This window comes from Denticeps clupeoides, chromosome 18 (assembly GCF_900700375.1).
Source record: "Denticeps clupeoides chromosome 18, fDenClu1.1, whole genome shotgun sequence".
Classification (NCBI taxonomy): Eukaryota; Metazoa; Chordata; class Actinopteri; order Clupeiformes; family Denticipitidae; genus Denticeps; species Denticeps clupeoides.
Genome location: NC_041724.1, coordinates 18,594,390 through 18,613,477, shown reverse-complemented (window position 1 = coordinate 18,613,477; position 19,088 = coordinate 18,594,390). Strand labels below are relative to the sequence as shown.

Here is a 19,088-nt window from a genome sequence, read left to right as displayed (position 1 = left end):
ATGTAAGACAGACAACGTGGAGAGTGACTGACCGTCCTTCCTCTGGCTGGCGCCCCTCACAAGATGTTGAAACCAACAGCTCAGCTCTTACAATGCAGAGCTGAATTCAGCCAAGCTGTTGTCAGTGCAGCTCTAGGCAGCTTCAGCTCAGCAGCTTGAATGAATTCAGACCTTTGAAATGGATGTGTTTGTGTGTGTTTTCTAAAAAATGTGCCTGAAAATGGTGATTATTATTAATCGTTTTTATCTTCAGTGACCTCCCAGGGTTGTATATAATCACAGTGGTAATATATGCTAATTGTAGTGACATCACAGCCTTGAATGAATACTCAGTCGGACTGAGTGGCAAAACATGGCTGCCTTTATAGAATGATTATTGATTAACGATTTGAAATAATGGCAGCTAGACCTAGATCAACATGGACAAACTGAAACAATCTAGGAACTACACAGCATTATTTAATATTTTATGGGCAATAAGAAAATATTTTATGGGCAATGAGGAATTATCATCAACTAATAAACTTAGCTAATGGAGCCATTTGAAAAGAAGGTAAATATCAGTCAGAAAATAAATATGTCATATGAATGGCTCAAAAACTCCTCCACTGTTTCTCTTCACTGTTCTTTTGTAAGTGGCCATAGGTTGAGAATCCAAACAAGATTTTTTTTTTTCTGGCTCAGCTCCCTCTTCACCATGACAGATCGGTTCAGGCGGGCCTGTCGATCTCCTGCTCCCTTCTTCCCTCACTCGTGAACAAGACCCCAAGATGCTTAAACTTCTCCATTTGAGGCAGGACCTCTCTCCCGACCCAGAGTTGGCAAGCCACTATTTTCCGGTCGAGAACCATTGTCTGAGATTTGGAGGTGCTGATTCTCATCCCAGCCGCTTTACACTCGGCTGTGAACCTGCTGAAGGTCAGAGCCTGATGAAGCTAGGAGGACCACATCATCTGCAAAAAGCAGAGATGAAATTCTTCTGTCACCAAACTTGTGTGGATTGGTTGGGCAAACTCCCATTCCCCCTCCATCACCCCAGCAAGGGTCCACAGTTCCACGGCCAGGACGAAAACCAAGTCTGCCACTCCACTGGAACTGCCCCCGATGTCCACACAATGTTGCACAGACCTGTCAACCATGACAGCCCTACAACATCCATAGCCATGAGATACCCAGGATGCATCTCATCCACCCCCGGGGCTTCACTGCTGTGTAGCTGTTTGACTACCTCAGAAACTTCTGCCCCTGAGATTGGAGAGTCCATACCCAGGTATCCCAGCTCTGGTAACTCCTTAGAATGTGAGTTGGTGGGATTGAGGAGCTCCTCAAAGTATTCTTTCCACGTCAGCAGCTCCCCATCCCCATTGTAAACAGTGTGAGCGAGTTGCTGTCTTCCTTCCCTGAGGCGTCGGATGGTTTGCCAGAACCTCTTTGGAGCCGATCTGTAGTCTTTGTCTACTGATGGGGAATTGAAGACCATCTTGACAGGTTCTTCCGCCAGGTGTTCCCAGCAGACCCTCACTATACGTTTGGGTCTGCCAGGTCTACGTGGCATCTTCCCCTACCAAACGCAGTGGTGGCCTAGCAGTTAAGGAAGCGGCCCCGTAAACAGTGGGTTGCCGGTTCGAAACCCGATCCGCCAAGGTGCCACTGAGGTGCCACTGAGCAAAGCACCGTCCCCACACACTGCTCCCCGGGTGCCTGTCATGGCTGCCCACTGCTCACTCAGGGTGATGGGATAAATGCAGAGGACAAATTTCACTGTGTGCACCGTGTGCTGTGCTGTGTATTACATGTGACAATCACTTCACAACTCACCGCCAGGTGGTGATCATATGGTCGCAGGTCAGATGATACGACTACAAAGTCAATCATCGACCTGCTACCTAGGCCACCCTGGTACCAAGTGTACCGATGGGTATCCTTATGTTCAAATATGGTGTTCGTTATGGCCAAACTTCGGCTTGTACAGAAATCCAATAACAAAACACCACTCGAGTTCAGATCTGGCGGGCCATTCCTCCTAATCACGCTGCTCCAGGTCATGCTGTCATTGCCTATATGAGCGTTGGAAGTCCCCCAGCAGGACAATGAAGTCCCCAGTCGGAGCACTATCTAGCACTCGTCCCAGGGACTCCAAAAAAATGAGTATTATGAGCTGTTATTTGGCGCAGAAGCGCAAACAACAGTCAGGACCCATTCCCCAACCCAAAGGCGCAGGGAAGATACCCTCTCGTCCAATCCGATCCACATTGCACCGGACCCTTCATGTTCCTCCAGCCGGTGGTGGGTCCACAGTTGGATGAGCCCATGTATCCAGTTCGGGCTGGGCCCAGCCGGGCCCCATGGGTGAAAGCCCGGCCAAAAGGTGCTCGCTCATGGGCCCCAACCCCAGTCCTGGCTCCAGGGTGGGACCCAGTAACCCTCTGGGCCGGGTATACTGGCTCTTTGTTGTTCCTTCCATGAAAGGTCTTCTGAACTGTTCTTTGTCTCACCTTTTACATAAGACCAATTTGTCATGGGAGACCCTACGAGGGGCACCAAGTGCCCCAGACAACATAGCTCTTAGGATCATTAGGACTCGCATACTCCTCCACCATGATAAGGTTGAGCTTTTAATAAAGTATCCTTTTAAATAGCTTTGTTGAGGTATTTGCATAAAATGGTTAAATTGGTTCTATGGAGTTATTTGCATGGTGCTCTTCTTATAATTCCTCTGTTTATTGCCCATTTAAATATTACATTTAATGCCTTTTGAAATGTGGTCTTTTTAAATTAATGCACAATTATTTAAAGGAAATGTATTTAATTATGAAATAATAAAATACTTAATTATTGTATCAGTGACATACAGTGCTACCAGTAAGTATCTTCATTTCACTATGTTACAGCCTTATTCTAAAACAGATTAGAGTTTTCTGTACATCTATACAAAATTGTAAATAATGGCAAAGTGAGAGCATGTTCTCAGTCATATTATTAAATGTATACAAAATGCAAATAGTTCAATTTGATCTCAGCTTTTCTCTGCTTATTAGTGGTAAATTTAGTTGATGGCACACGGTTCTCTATATTAGGTCTCACAGGTGACAGTACATATCAGAGCAGAGACCAAAAAATGAAGTCCAAAGGTCCTCTGAGACAGGATTGTGGCAAGGCACAAATCTAGGGAAAGATATAAAACAGTTTTGGCATTATTGAAGGTCCCGAAAAGCAGTTGAGTTTGTTATTGTAGCCAAAGGTGATTCAACTAAATATTAAAGTGAAAGTGAAGTGATAGTCATTGTGATACACTGCAGCACAGCACACGGTGCACATAACAAAATTTGTCCTCTGCTTTTAACCCATTGCCTTAGTAAGCAGTGGGCAGCTATGACAAGCGCCCGGGGAGCAGTGTGTGGGGATGGTGCTTTTCTCAGTGGCACCTTCTGGCAACCTTCTCATTACGGGTCCACTTCCTTAACCGTTAGGCCACCACTGCCCCTAGTGTGAACCATGGGTTGTGAACACGTATGAAGAGCTGGATTAACAAGATGTGTGGAGACCTTTGAAGAAATACTATACTTGAATATTTTTTAGAATAAGGTTGAACAAAATGTAGTGAATACTTTCTGCTGGCACTGTATGTGGTTTTTAACTTGGAATACATTTGGATTCATACTCAGCCTTATACTGAAACAACACATTCTTTCATTTTATAATAGATCTTGGCTTCAATCATATTACAGGTTAAATGCTGTGGTAATTGTGGAAACCTTGAAAAAAAAAATTCATACTGAGAAAATCCACACATCTCACTTTCAACTGATTTTACAACATTAATGCATCAAAATGAAAAATCAAACTCTGTGTGTTCTCCCAACCCCACTCTGAATTATGTCATTCTGATCTTATTGGACGAATTTGTCCAGAGTGACATTTAAATGTGACTGGGTTTGCTCTTCCATTAAATTTTCACATTACATGCTATGCCAGAGATCCATACATACAGAGACAGACACCATTTCAGGGGAAGCGGGAAGAGGCTGTCTTCCTGTGTGCTTCTGCAGTAAATACTTAAAAACAGCTTTGTATTTTTATCAGCCTAAATTAGCCAAGACAGACTGCCCCTGGGGGATGTGCACCACCCAAATTAACTCAGCACACTGCTCTCAACATCTTAAAGGGCCATCCAGCACAAATACTTCACTTCCTGACCTGAAGGAGCATCAAAACGCATACAAAAAGCACAACTTTTTTAAAAGTATTTACAGGTTTTACAGGTTAATTAGCATACCCTGGTTAAATTATCATCTTTATTGATGATTGATTAAAGTTGGCACTATTTTCAAACTGGTCAAAATAGGCTTGTTTTCTACTGTAAGGTCAAATGCATGCTCAGGATTTAATTAATACATTGGTAAAATTTAATCAAGATCATTATCTGTGTATTAAAGAAGAGAAACTACCATTTTGTTTCTAGTGTGTTAATGTTTTGTTCGTAATCAATTGTTAAAAATGGGTGGAACATGATGATTGACAGCTTTCATTGTTTCCTCTTTCTGGATGATTTGAACCCATGAGGGCTAACCCAACATTCTGGTTAACGATAGCGTACTTGACTTCTTTTTTTCATGGGATCATCTTAAAACAGAGTCAGACAGAGTCATGAATACATCTTCAGAATCCTTTTGGGCAAATAATATTGATGTACTTTTGAAAACTGCAGCTTCTGTCAGTCCCACAGTTAGGTCTTAAAGCTAGTTAAATGATCTGCACAGTGAAACAGACGATGCTGTGGGAAAAGGTGTCCCCAGAAGGCTTCATCAGCCAGTATGTGGGTCAGGTATCAGTGGAGGAGGCATCTCCAACCTGACAGGAAGTTTCTCTCCTCAAAATCTGATCACCTGATCTGGTCAAGTGCTCCAGTTTGTGCACAACTGAAGTTGACCATTGCTGAATGCAGTGATCTTTCAGAAGAAATGTATCTGCAGGTATTTTAGTGGATCATAGATCCCTCAAAAACTCCACAACATCTTCTTATCCCTACTCAACCCCCCGACTTCCCCTGCCCCAACTTCATTAACAGCTGATGATTTTGCCAACTTCTTCACAGGGAAGATTGAAAAAATCTGTGAGACATTCTCCACCACTAATCCTACTCTTCCCTCTGAAAATTCGACAACTACTCTAAATCAATTTTCTAAAATCACATCTGATGAAATCATTCAGATTATTTCCACAGGCAACCCAACCACCTGTCCACTAGATCCAATACCTTCTGCAATGTTTCAAACTATCTCCCCTGACCTCATCCCTTTCATTTCTTATATCATAAACGGCTCAATCTCATCTGGCCACGTACCATCCGCCTTCAAAACAGCCAGGGTTCTTCCAATCCTAAAGAAACCCACTGCTGATCCTACAGACATTAACAATTACAGACCAGTTTCCCTCCTCTCGTTTCTATCCAAAATCCTTGAGCGCTGTGTCTACAACCAGCTATCACTCCATTTATCACAGAACAACCTCCTGGATCCTAACCAGTCTGGCTTCAGAACAGCTCATTCCACCGAGACTGCCCTTTTGGCGGTTACCGAGCAGCTACATGCAGCCAGATTGGCAAAACTGTCATCAGTTCTTATTCTCCTTGACCTATCTGCTGCATTTGACACCGTTAACCACAAGACTCTCTTGTCAATCCTGAAGAGGCTTGGAATTCGGGGCTCAGCATGGCAGTGGTTTGCTTCCTACCTTGATGAGCGATCTTACCAAGTGACTTGGAAAGGATCCACCTCTACCTCACGTAGACTCTCCACTGGTGTCCCTCAAGGCTCGGTGCTAGGTCCTCTCCTTTTCTCCCTCTACACGAGATCACTTGGTGAGGTCATTTCCTCACATGGATTATCCTACCACTGCTATGCTGACGACACACAACTCCTCTTCTCCTTTCCTCCCTCTGATCTACATGCTGCTTCCAAAATCTCTGCATGTCTAACAGACATCTCGTCTTGGATGGCAGCCCATCACCTCCAACTCAATCCCACCAAAACTGAACTAATATTCATTCCAGCAGATTCTTCACCACATCAGGATCTTGCTATTTACCTAGACAACTCGCAGCTCTCTCCTTCTGCAACAGCCCGCAACCTTGGCGTAACAATAGACAACCAACTCTCCTTCTCAACTCACATCAGCAATCTTTCCCGCTCATGTAGATTCCTTCTCTACAATATCAGACGAATCCGCCCTTACCTGTCAACCCAGGCCACCCAACTACTGGTTCAGTCCTTAGTAATCTCACGACTGGACTACTGCAACTCCCTTCTAGCTGGTCTACCTCTATGTACCATCCGACCTCTACAACTCATACAAAATGCAGCAGCACGACTGATCTTCAACCTTCCCAAATTCTCCCATACCACCCCTCTGCTACGTTCCCTTCACTGGCTCCCAGTAGCTGCACGCATCAGGTTCAAAATACTGATGCTGGCCTACAAAGCCAAACATGGAGCAGCACCATCCTACCTCACAGCCCTCATTACACCTCGCACTGCACCTCGTCTACTCCGAGCCTCCAGTACTGCTCGCCTGGTCCCTCCATCTCTGAAGGTAAAAGGAAAACATTCATCCAGACTCTTCTCCGTCTTGGCCCCTCGGTGGTGGAATGAACTTCCCCTCGAGGTCAGAACAGCTCAGTCACTGAGCACCTTCAAACGGCAGCTCAAGACCTTCCTCTTTAAAGAATATTTAGATTAAATTGTAATTTTCTTGTCAAACTTTGTGTACAGAATCTACAACAGAGTGAATTAAATAGATGTATTCATAGTTGGGGTCCTAGTGAACCGGAATTGATCTCTTCATCGATGGTAACTTGAAAGCACGTTGTAAGTCGCTCTGGATAAGGGCGTCTGCCAAATGCCGTAAATGTAAATGTAAATGTAGAAAGGAATCATATGTAGTATTTACACTGTTTACACTGAAGATTTAGACCACATGACCTTTTTCATTTAGCCTGTAGGGAATTTGATCATAAGACAGAACAAGCGCTTTGTTTCTTGTTATATAAATGTTGATGCATGTTCTGGTATTAATGCAGCACAACACGCAGAGCAGCAGTAACCGTTGCTTGGCAACAATACCCCATAGCTATCAGAGTCCATCTCCTGTTTCAGCCCACGTTTTAAAAATCCTTTAATATGCTCCAGGGATTGGCTAAAAAACACAATGTCTTCACCTCTTCATCGCACGAAGCAGGTTTGTGCAGAAATACTCTGCCAATGTTGACTTCTGATGAGTGAGTGAAAGCTCAAGCAGGCTGTGGTGGGGATGAAATTCTGTGAAATTTCTCATCATTAGTGAGAAATGCTGTTTGTTCTGGCTGATGTGGCCCGTAATTTTGTTCTGATAGCATGCTTACTCATGTGGGTGTAGGAACATTTTCCAATGCACGGTACTGACGTGCCTCACTTTTGGTAACAGTGCTGATATGGAACCAGTTTAGTGTATTTGTAATGCTGCATGAAACTGTGGTGCAACGTACACAAGAACACAGGAATGTACTGAAATTCCACACCTTCAGAGCTGACCATGGTGTAGTCATTTCTCCTAAAACATTTGTCCGATGAGCATTACCAGAACAGGAACCCAACGCTATTGCTTATGGCAGTGGTGGCCTTGAGCAAGGTACTGTCTCCACACACTGCCCACTGTTCACTAAAGGTATTATATTTCCCTATTCCCCACTGCAGCTGAACTGAGCTTGTCCTAAATCCAACTTAACCCCACCCAACCCTCTCTTTGAAAGGGTCAACATTATACATACATTACATGTTAAAGCATTACTTAAGTTAATTATGAAATGATGAAATACTTTATTATTGAAGCTGTGACATACAGTGTACTTTTTCTTCATTTTGCTACGTTACAGCCTTATTTTAAAACAGATTTTTAGATTTCTGTACAACTATACAAAATTGTAAATAATGGCAAAGTGAGTGCATGTTTTCAGACATGTATAAAAAATGAAAATAGTTAAATTTGATCTCAGCTTTTCACTGCTCATGTCAAATTCAAACTCAAATTTTATTTATCACATACATAGTCATACACGGTATGATATGCAGCGAAATGCTTTAGCGACTTCTACAGACCACAGTATTGCAAATATTGCAAATATACAGTGAACCAATATGCAAAAATTGCAAACATAACCTAATATTACACTTTTATGTCTTTAACCTAAAACATTTAATATGTGTAACAGGTAGGGTGAAGGTGTACAAATAGGTGAAGTCAAAGTATAAAGTGATAAAAAAAAAAATTGTGCAAGGTAAAAAAGAGTTAAAGGTCCACCATGGACCTCTGTGTTAAATTCAGTTGATGGCAGTTATATGTGGTCTATATGTGGTCTCACAGTTGACAGTACATACCAGGGCTAAATCAATATGAGCGATATCACAATGGTGCATCAGCAGGACACATGTTACTCTGGTTGATTCAGTCGTCATGTTAAAACACTTCATATATACAGTGTCTGTTTTGAAATTGTACTTTCCTCATAAATATGAGGTTGTTCCCAAAGTTTTTTCTCTGAAGTCCCACTGCCTGTGTCCAAGACAAAACCCATTTCCTTCCAGCATACACACATTAAAAGACAGCAGATTAAAAAAACAGCAGATCTAGGTTTTTGGTCATATTCTCCTTGTTTTACACTGTAGGCTATAGTTTATATTAGAGCTGTAATCTGCCCTAAAAAGGCCAGAGCCTGACAAACTTCAGCCCAAGCTAACTTTACTGTTAAGATGTGTGGTGCATTTAAATACACATCACACAGTCACAGTTTTTACTGCTCCATTTACATACAGCCATGACCCTGTGCATTTCCTTTACCTCTTAATCTAGCACTCTTTGCCAGGCTTTTTTTAAAGCTGCACATCAAATCAACATTTATATAAAACAAATTTACATTTACATGCAAAACACTTACACAAATTTACAAGCAGTGAATAACATGAAAAGGATTGATACTACGAGTGTGTATTAACAACGATATCATGATACCCGGGTCACAATACAATTATATCATGATATTTTGTGATACTGTACATATTGCGATATTCTACAGTTCATTGAAAATGTAAAAACAGAGCTGAAGATGCTGTGTATGATCTATGTGGATCACATTACATTAATAATTCAGCGAAAACAACATAACACAGAACAGAATTTTGGATTAAATTTGTATACAAATTTAATACAAATATGTCCCTCTATTGATACAATATCACCACGTAAAATATTGTGAGATATATTTTTTAACATCCATAATTTATTCTATACACTGAAAGTTTGCTCATTTGACTCAACCCGACTAAACTGATAGAAAGGATTAGCATAAAGGATTATTCTTTTTGATTCACATTTTCCTTATTGTTATTTATACAGTTCATATTCACAAATACAATTTTGGTAACCTCAGCGCAGATACAATTCTGCAGCCCCCCTGCAATCCCTGGTGCCAAATCGCTGAATCCAATGGAATCCGCTGTAAAACACGGAATTACGTATAGTTTGCAATTCTGGCCGCTGCAGCACGCTAAATGTGTTTACAATACCCACCTCAATTGGAAACACGTGGTCAGCGATGGTGAAGAGGCTGTCAGTGCCGAATCTGTACCACCCGTTCAGGTCAGCACATGTCCACGAATATGCAACCTTTAGGCTTAGCACGCTGGAACACCTATGTCCTCTGAAAATTATGGAAAAAGACTCTTAGTACTAAGTTTAGAGCTGAACAATACCCAGTTTTCATGAATCGGAAGAACACACAGCTGATTTAAAACATGATTTTAATAATATGATTCCAGTTCATTATGCAAGCAGGCACACATTTTTTTATTTACTTATTTACTATGTCTTTTATGTTGAGGTCAAACGTGAAGCCGTTTTATTTTACAAAAGGAAGAAGGTGTAATATTGTGAAATAGATATTTGCATGAAATGCACATATTATTTACATGTAAATGGTTTATAAAAAAAGAACATTAATGTTCAGTGATTTAAATACGATTCATATTGCAGGGTCTTTTCTCCCCATCAACTCCATAATGATAGTTGAAAAAATATGTTTATAATGGAAAACATGGAATTCAGAAGAATTTAGGAAAAAACTAAACAGATATTATAGGGCCCTACTTAGTTCTAGCTGCACTACAGACATTATGATTTTAATAATTGCATCATCATAGTATCATATGTGATAATCTCAAACCATTAAATATGAATTGTACACCAATTTTATGTGTGCATATTTTACTGCTATGTGTCAATTCTTTTTTAACACACATTCTGATGTAGTAGCTTTGTAAATCCATTAATCAGTTGATTATCTTTACTATGAAAGACATCATTAGTAGCCAAATTTGAAGTCACAAAAAATCCAGACGACTGTTCAGTTCTATAGCATGACTGAAATGAAGTGTGAAGACGGAGTTATGCTGCGCACCAGTGAAATTCCTGTCTCTGTTGGGAAATCCGTTGGGACTCTTTTGTGGCGAACTGTTTGTGGATGTGATGGAACAGAAATCCTCTGGTAATGGTTGTATTATTTCATACAGGCAAATGTCTGGGGAGTAACTGCTGAGTTATTCGGTGATAATAGAAAAAGATCTCACAAAAAAGCCCTCTGCGGTAACCCTCTCTTATCATTTCTGAAATATGGCTAACAAAAAATAAAATAATACTGAAAAATGAAAGCAACTGATGTGTAAAATGAAATCATTGAATACTCCTGGAGAGCAGCACTTTGAGAATGTAAATGTCTCGACTGACAGAATTCATTCAGGTGTGATATAACCTGCATAAATATGGATTTCAGGGCTGGTACTCTCCGCAGGAGGCAGTCGTGGGTTAACACACTACAGGACAGTACAGTCTTGACCGTTTAACTGGGATTATACCACCATTCTTCTGATGATATTCTTTTTTGACTGAACTGAATGTGAACACAATAGCATTAATTATCATTTATCATACACTGATGATGAATGTAAAATGGTGGAAACTATTTTCAGGATTCCACAGTTCTTTTCCTTTATATACATGAAAAGCTTTAAAACAGAGCTTTGTTCATGGCAGAAGACATTAAACATTATAATGCAAAAGCTGTCCCAATCCCTGTTTAGCTCAGGCACGGTAGTGACATTAATGCAACTTGCAAATCCTTCTGGGCATGGTTGCATGGCTAAAAACCATGGAGCCGCGTGCAAGGATGGTTGCGTGATAAAGCAGTCGGAAAGAAGGGAGGAGAATCGGGGTTTGGAGAAGGGTCATTGGAAGGGGGAGATGAAGCGGATGCCCCCCTTGCGTGGCCAGGCCGGGTGGAGTTGGCCTCAGCCTCTTCATTCATCTCGACTTGAAATGCAAGACACAGTTCTCTTGGGAAGTCACCATTCAGATTCCCTGCAGCTCTCCTGGCTGTGACCACTTTCTCCTGTGAGCCTCTTTCTTAATTCCTCCAAGAATTCTTTACTTTACAGTCTATTGAAACATAGTCATAAAATTGATGAGGGATTTGAACCTGTGACGTTACAGGTGTGAGGTCATGGCTCTAATAAATTATGTATTTAAGAATAAAAGAATAAAAAAAAAAAGAGCAAAATAGTAAAAACCCACATGTGCACTCCTCTTGTGTTAAGAGCAGCAGCGCAGCTTAAGACAGGGCTGTTCTTATTGGATCTCTGAGGATTATCACTTTCCCCACATGATTTCCCCATATACAATGCTTAAAAATTGCTTTGTGATTTGCTGTAAAATCAAGCCTTTTAGACTGCAGCAGATTTGTTGGTCCATACTCTCAGCAGAGATGTACTATACATTTTGTAACACATTAAGCACATCTTTAACGCTTCCCAGGACTGTAGTCATTGATAGGCGTTTTACCAAATGAACTGAAACCCATGAAAAGACCAGCCAAAACAGGCACACCCTTTTTAAATTCTCTGCCATGAGTCTCTTCACTCTGTGACCTTTGCAATATTTGATTCACGAAGCAGCAATTGTTGCTCCAGCCTCTATCTTCCTCGCCTGCCCCCCAGACAGGCTGCTCTTTGCATTCAGCAGCTCATAGGTCAGGTGGTGGTACTGAGTGCATTGTAAATTCGGTGAAGGTTGGTGCAGGAGCCAGGGCTTTGAATGCGAAGGTTAATATCACAGTGCATGTGTAGAGGTGGCTGGCTGGCACTCTGGGATCACTGAAATGAATCTTACTTGGTTTAATACTGACAGGCAAACACACATGGGCTCCAAGGTTATAGTAGTGAAATACATTAGCACATTGTAGCCGTTGCGATCAAATTAAATTATATCTGTATTTATGAATAAGATATTGATCTCACAAGGGAAATGGTTACAGTACAAAAAAGATCTGAATGCCCAAAAGAATGCCATATTTAGCTAGTTATCAGCATGACATGCACAAACATCATGATGTGCATGAATAGCCAAAACTGTACTAGTGATCATGACTCTCAGAGATAAGGCATCATTAACGTTAGTAAGATTACACTTAAGATCCCATTAAGATAATATTATTATTGTTACTGATACGTAATTGTTACTTTTTATCTTTTTAGGACTAATAAATATTCAGAGAAACCACCTGTTTCTAATATGGAGGCTGGGTCCATAGGTTATTAGTTGTGTCAGAGTCTTGTGTCAGAGTAGTTCTATGCAAAAATATCCATGTGTTACAGTAGCATTTCATTTGCACTTTATTTCCCACCACAGGACCCCTAAAGGGAATCTTATTGGCTATTGTCCTAGGAAGATGATGAGCATTATGTAATATGACATTCTCTGCTATTTTGTGTTTGTAGCCTCTATTAGGCTACATGGTAGACACAGTGGAGGAGGTACGTGACCAGACAGCATCTGAGCTGCAGGAGTCACAGATGTCACCTGTTGTGCCTCATTCCATATGTGCTTTGGGCAGTGCATCACACAGTCTGATCAAGCAACACTGTGGACCACGTTGAACCACACAACAGATTTATATTCTGTGCTGTCTTATTACACCTCAAAAAAAATCCCCAAAATTAAGAAGGCTTCCTTTTACTGCTTCACAAAAAACTCTTAGTTGGTGAAAGACATGCCACTCTTATGTTTTTGGTAAATAATACATTTTGGTATTTATTATTTTGGTTTATTTTGGTATTCATTTCTTTAGCATCCACAGTATTACAACTCTCACATGATTAATTTCTGCTTTATTCCATGGCTTGGTACACAAATCATAAATTATTTGACAAAATATAATACATGTAGATTATTTGATTATGTGCATTAGTGTTGATGTCATTGCAGTATACCCTGATATATTTGTCAGAAGTTTGCATATAGTCATAATGGATCATTTTAATTCATGTTAATGTTAAATGAATGGGTAAATGAAATTAATGAATAATTTTGGACTTTCAATTCATGCAACATTTGAGCAAATGTTCTGGTCACTGGTGTGAGGTAAAGAATGTTCTGGACTCTTTCAGTGTTCACATGTTTCACTGTGCAGAACTCACTGGGACTTGGCAAAAGCTGCAAAAACAAACAAAAAAGTCTAGTGTTTTGTCTGTTTTCTCATTGGCTATGTTGCCATTACCATCATGCTGTTATGATTTTTTCTTGTGCTTCTATGTTTTTCTTCTCCCCTAACTCATCAGCAGGCCAACATTTCAAAAAACAGGGTGAGGATCTATCTGAGAACGACGGTGACGAAGATGAAGGTATTCCTTTTGGTGACGGTGCATGTCTCTTTTTGTTTAATCTGTTTGAATAGGTTCTCCTTATTGCACCCCTTCACCATCTTTTTTAATTCCCAAGTGGTTTGTATGGTTCATTGACTGCAAATATTTTTTCTACCCTGTATGGTACAACACAATGCTACATAAAAAGTGGAAACAGAAAAATTGCATTGTAAATAGTACTTTCTGCCTTCATAACGCTGTTCAATTTGCTCCCAGCTTTGACTCAAGCGGATGTTAAATGTCACCCTGAGAGAGATAATTTCTCTCAGCTACTGTGAGCAACAGGCAGGCATATCATTTTCACTGCATGCTCTACCACCTTCTGCACCACCTGCTGTATGCTGTCTTTACATTGGAAGAAATCGGCCACATCTGGCACGCTTCTGTAGTCTAGAGATTTCCTAGAGTGCCTAGCAACAAGCTTGTATTGAGTTTTAAGGGAGGTTTTCTACCTTTTTACACCATGTCTTTAGATATATCATTCTTCCCACATTGTGATTAGTCAGTTCAGCATGTTGTAAAATCATCTGTCTGGCAGATGCCCTTGTGTCTTTGTGTTTCAATCAATGAAATCATTGTACTACTCTTTCACTAAAATTAAGAAGATTTGTCATTTAATGGTTCATTAAAAAGATTTGTCATTGTGAGCAGAGTGTGAGGATGGTACATTGCTCAAGGGGACCTTGGTGGCACCTTGATTATTTAGGATTCTTTGTGGTTATGAGTCCACTTCCTTAACCACTGGACCAACCTCCTCGCGGCTCTCTGCACTCCTCCTACACGCGCTCACTTTACTGTTCCACGTTATTTTCGTGACAGGATGACTTGAGCCTCACATTAACCCCACGGAGTTTGCGGCTTTGTGTGATCAGGTTTCCCGTCATGCCACCGTCATTGAGCGTTTGTCACAGGAGGTTACCCTCGGCACAAGGTTCTCCACCATCTTGGCTTTGGAGCCCCGCCTGGCTGTCCCCGAGTGCTGGAGTTGCACCGAGGGGAGCGGCATAGCTCTCTTAACCACATTAGCTCTTATTTTTGAGTTCTAGCCTAGCCGCTACCCCTCCTCCCGGTCCCAGATTGACCTCCAGCTCTCACTGCTGACCGGTCCCACTGCATAGTGGGCAGCGGCACGCCTCTTCGCATCCAACTCGTTTTCACTGTCCTACCCAGGTTTCATGGCTGAACTCCAGATGACTTCTGTTCAGTTCAGCTCCAAGTTCTGGACCGTGGCCGACAAAACACCCCTGGATACCCATGCTCTCCAGATGATATATTACAAATGTCTGGTGCCACAAATTCGCAGCAAAATGGTCAGTCGGGAGACGCAATCCACATACAAAGCTCTCATCCAGCTGGCGCTCCGGATAGGCGTCACCTGCTGCCTCACCCGAGAACACCAACCAACGCTGTACACCGGACTCCCAGTCTCTACTGTCTCCACCAAGACACATTCCACCTCTACCACATTCTCTCTGTGTTGGACTTCAGGAAGTGGAAGCGCTGCCCTGATCGCAGCAGAGAGAACAGTCCATTGTTGGGGTGGCTATCTTCCTAGCCCTGGTCCAGCACCACTTGCTGTAGATTAATTGAAGGTCAGGGAGCTTGGTACAGATGATGCGTTCAGCTGATCGAACCACCCTCTGTAGGGCTCGCCTGTCCTGCATGGTGCTGTTCCTGAACCAGGTAGAGATGTTTCCCATCAGGATGCTCTCTATGGTGCAGGAGTCATGGTGCAGTGTGGAACCAATTCTCCAGATTTCCAACCTCCTCCAGAGATCAGGCCCACCACGACAGTGTTGTCAGCAAACTTGATGATGGTGGTGGAGTTTGTAGTGGCTGTACAGTCGTGGGTATACAGAGAGTACAGCAGGTGGCTCAAAACACAGCCCTGGGGGGCTCCAGTGCTGAGAGTGATGGTGGCTGAGACATGTCCGCCCATGTCCTGCCTGTGGTCTGCCAGTTAGGAGGTTGGAGATCCACTGAGAGGGAGATGAGTCCCAGGTGCTCCAGCTTGGTGGTGAGTGTGGAAGGGATTATCATGTTAAATGCTGAACTGTAGTCAATGAAAAGCATTTTAACATAATTTCCCGTTCGAGTGTCCAGGTGGGTGAGTGCTTTGTGGATGAGATAGGAGATGACATCATCCAGTGTGTTCTGTAGAGCGGCCACTGATTGTTCTGTTCCTCTGAACCGGAACTTCCTGTTTGAGCCTTTGTTTGTTATTAGGCATGAGGAAGATGGCGGCATGGTTGGATTTCCCAAACAGTGGACGAGATTGTGGCCTGTAATCGTCATTAATTGCTGAGTAACAGTGGTCCAATATGCCCTTGGTGGGGCAGGAGACTGATGAAAGTTTGACGCTGCACATTTGAGGCTGGCATTGTTGAAATCCCCTGCCACAATAAGCGCAGCATCCCAGTGTCCCAGTGCCCCCCTCAGGCTGCATCTCGACTACAACCTCATCCGCATCCGGGAGGGCTACGAGTGGAAAACTGCCTATATCACCCCTACCAGCCACTTCCCATTCAGATTGTACAACGCGGCCGCCGTCTTTCAGCACAGGCCTACATTGACGCCTGTGAGGTTTGTGCTAAGGCCAAGACACCAACTTCTCCTGCCACTCATTCACTCATCAACCCTGGACCACCTATACTATTGAACTCCCAGACACACACGGCCTCCACACCATCCTGGATTCACACCATCCAATCTAACCATAGTGGATTGCTTTTCTAAGGTTTTCTTGGTCGCCCTGCCTGGTCTCCCATCCTTTGCCACAACTGCTGAACTTATTCTTCATAATGTCGTTCACCTCAATGAGTTCCCTCTGGACATCGTCTCTGACCAGGGACCCCAATTTGTCTCGGCTGCGTGGAAGGCATTCTGTCATCGCAACGGTTCCACCTCTCCTCTGGCTACCTTCCTAAACGGCCAGGAGGAGAGAGCTGGGACTGTACATGCGTTTTTTTTGCATCAGAACACCAATGCAACTGGCCACAGTATGTCCTCTGGGCGGAGTTGGCTAATAACCTGCAGGTCTCTTTTGACTCAGTCCATTCGCAACCTGCTATAGCTATCTTCGCCCCTCTGGTTGCCCATTAGCTGATCCGTTGCTGCAGATGCATCTGGAGAAAAGTGCGGTCTGCCCTCCTCCACTCCACTTGTCGCACCTCAACCCAGCATGACCATTGTCACCCCTGGGGACTGCATTTTCAAGTGTGTCAGCGTGTGTGGCTCTCCACTCAATATCTCCATCTTTTGACAGTCACACAAGCTGTCTCCTCGCTTCATCGGGCCATTCTGGATCCTCAGCTGGCTCAACCCTCTCACCTACCTCCTTCAACTTTTACCTACCATCCGTGCTCATCCTATATTCCACGTCAGTCAGGTCAAGCTCTTCTACACGTCATCTGTGTATCATTGTCGGGAATCAATGTCGGGGTCCAGCCTCCACACAGTGGAGAGAGTCGGGGAGTCCAATATCTGGTGCACTGGGCTGGATATGGGCCCGAAGACCGATCCTGGATCCCCAGTTGTTACATCCTGGACCCCTCCCTGGTGACTGAGTACCGTTGGTGTACCGCCCCCTGGAGGGAGGGTACTGTCACATGATTCCATCCAGGTGACCGGGAACAATGCGGAAGGCGACACAACTCCTATAAATATCCAAGATGTCTGTCATTCATTGCTCAGTCTTTATTGTGATTCCAGCATTAAGACTTGGCCTATCCTCATCATCCTCAAGTAAGACTGTTCAAGTAAGACAATTATTTCTTGCCTTTTTCACGGATCCTATCCACAGATGTTATGGATTTTGCCGGTTCACATTCGTTTATCAAAGCGGTGGAGATTTGCCAACCTCTGGGGTTTTTCATCTCCTCCTACACGCGCTCACTTCACTGTTCCGTGATATTGTCGTGACAATGTCATTCTAAGGCAGCCCTGCTTGTAGTGAATTACAGAACTAGGGTTTTAACCTTCTGGTTCATAGTCAGGTGTATTACCCACCCACCCATAGCTGCCTTAGAGAGCCATCCAACCTCTCCTACTAATCCAGTTTTTAACCTGCCCAAGTTTATAACACACAGAGAAAACACAGTTGTGATTAGTCTGTGTATTAACAATTAAAGTGTGTGTTTCTGCTGTAGTCACTTCATTTGTTGTGTTGCATGGGCAGTGGTGGCCTAGCAAGTAAGGAAACGGACCTGTAATCAGAAGGTTGCGGGTTTGAATCCCAAACTGCCAAGGTTCCACCTAGCAAAGCACTCTTCCCACACACTGCTTCCTGGGCGCCTGTCATGGCTGCCCACGGCTCACCAAGAGTGATGGGTTAAAAGCAGATGCCACATTTTGTTGTGTCACCATGTACTGTGCTGCAGTGTTTCACAATGACAATCACCTGCTTAACATTTGAAGAGTATTTGAAGTGTAAGAGTTCATTCACAGAGTAAATTGTGGATTAAGTTTCTTTTATAAATATAATACATGACACTAAATACTTAATATTTCCTCATTGGATTTAATTTGAGGATGGAGATATGTTCTATGGCTTCAAAAATCCTTGCATACAGTCTTTAAATGGCATTATAAGCTATAGAGTCACAAAGAAATCTATATTGTATTCAATGTCGTTAAAATGGCTGTTAAAAAGTATACCAAATATTGATACAGCAATATATTGTGATATTTTTTACGTGGTGATATTGTATTGATACAGGAACATCAAATATCAATATTTTGTATACAAATTCAGTCTAAAATTCAGTTGAGAGTTATGTTGTTTTAGCTGAAGTATTCATGTAATGCGATCAACACAGATTGTACACAGCATCTTGTATATCAGCTTTGTTTTTACATGTACAATGTTGCAATACATTTAAAGACTGTATATCATGATTTACTCATGTCGTGACCTATATAACGTGATACGTTTTGTATTGTATCATATCGTATCGTGAGATCCTTTTCAATACCACAGGGTTTTTGGTGCAGAATGTTTTATGTTGCCAGATTACAAAACCATGCAAATGGAATATAATAATTTTTCAGGGCAGCCCTACTATACACAGTCTTTCCAACTATGTTAATTTGGAAGTGGAATACACTGCAGGAAGTTCTAGGGGGAGTAGCATTGCAAATGTTGGGAAGAACTGCAATTTGAAATGGAAGCACCATGGAGCCGTGATGTCTACTCAGTAAAGGTACGTTTGAGTGTGTTGTGCTAGATATTTTATTTTAGGATCTCCATGACCATTAATTCCTATGTAGCTTTCTTCCATATTTGTTTTCTTGATAATGCTAGCTCAG

General features: G+C 42.3%; 1 protein-coding gene across 4 annotated transcripts in view; it reads left to right on the top strand.

Moving 5' to 3' along the window:
* Positions 1-19,088, top strand: part of nlgn3a (neuroligin 3a) — a 121,310-nt gene that overhangs the window by 35,315 nt on the left and 66,907 nt on the right. For 2 of the 4 annotated variants that reach the window (XM_028959831.1, XM_028959830.1), the window contains one exon: positions 13,698-13,760. The exons of 1 other annotated variant lie outside the window; for it this stretch is intronic. In XM_028959831.1, the coding sequence (XP_028815664.1) occupies positions 13,698-13,760 (63 nt within the window). The remainder of the gene's footprint in view (positions 1-13,697; positions 13,761-19,088) is intronic. One more of the 4 variants, XM_028959833.1, reaches the window with a different exon arrangement.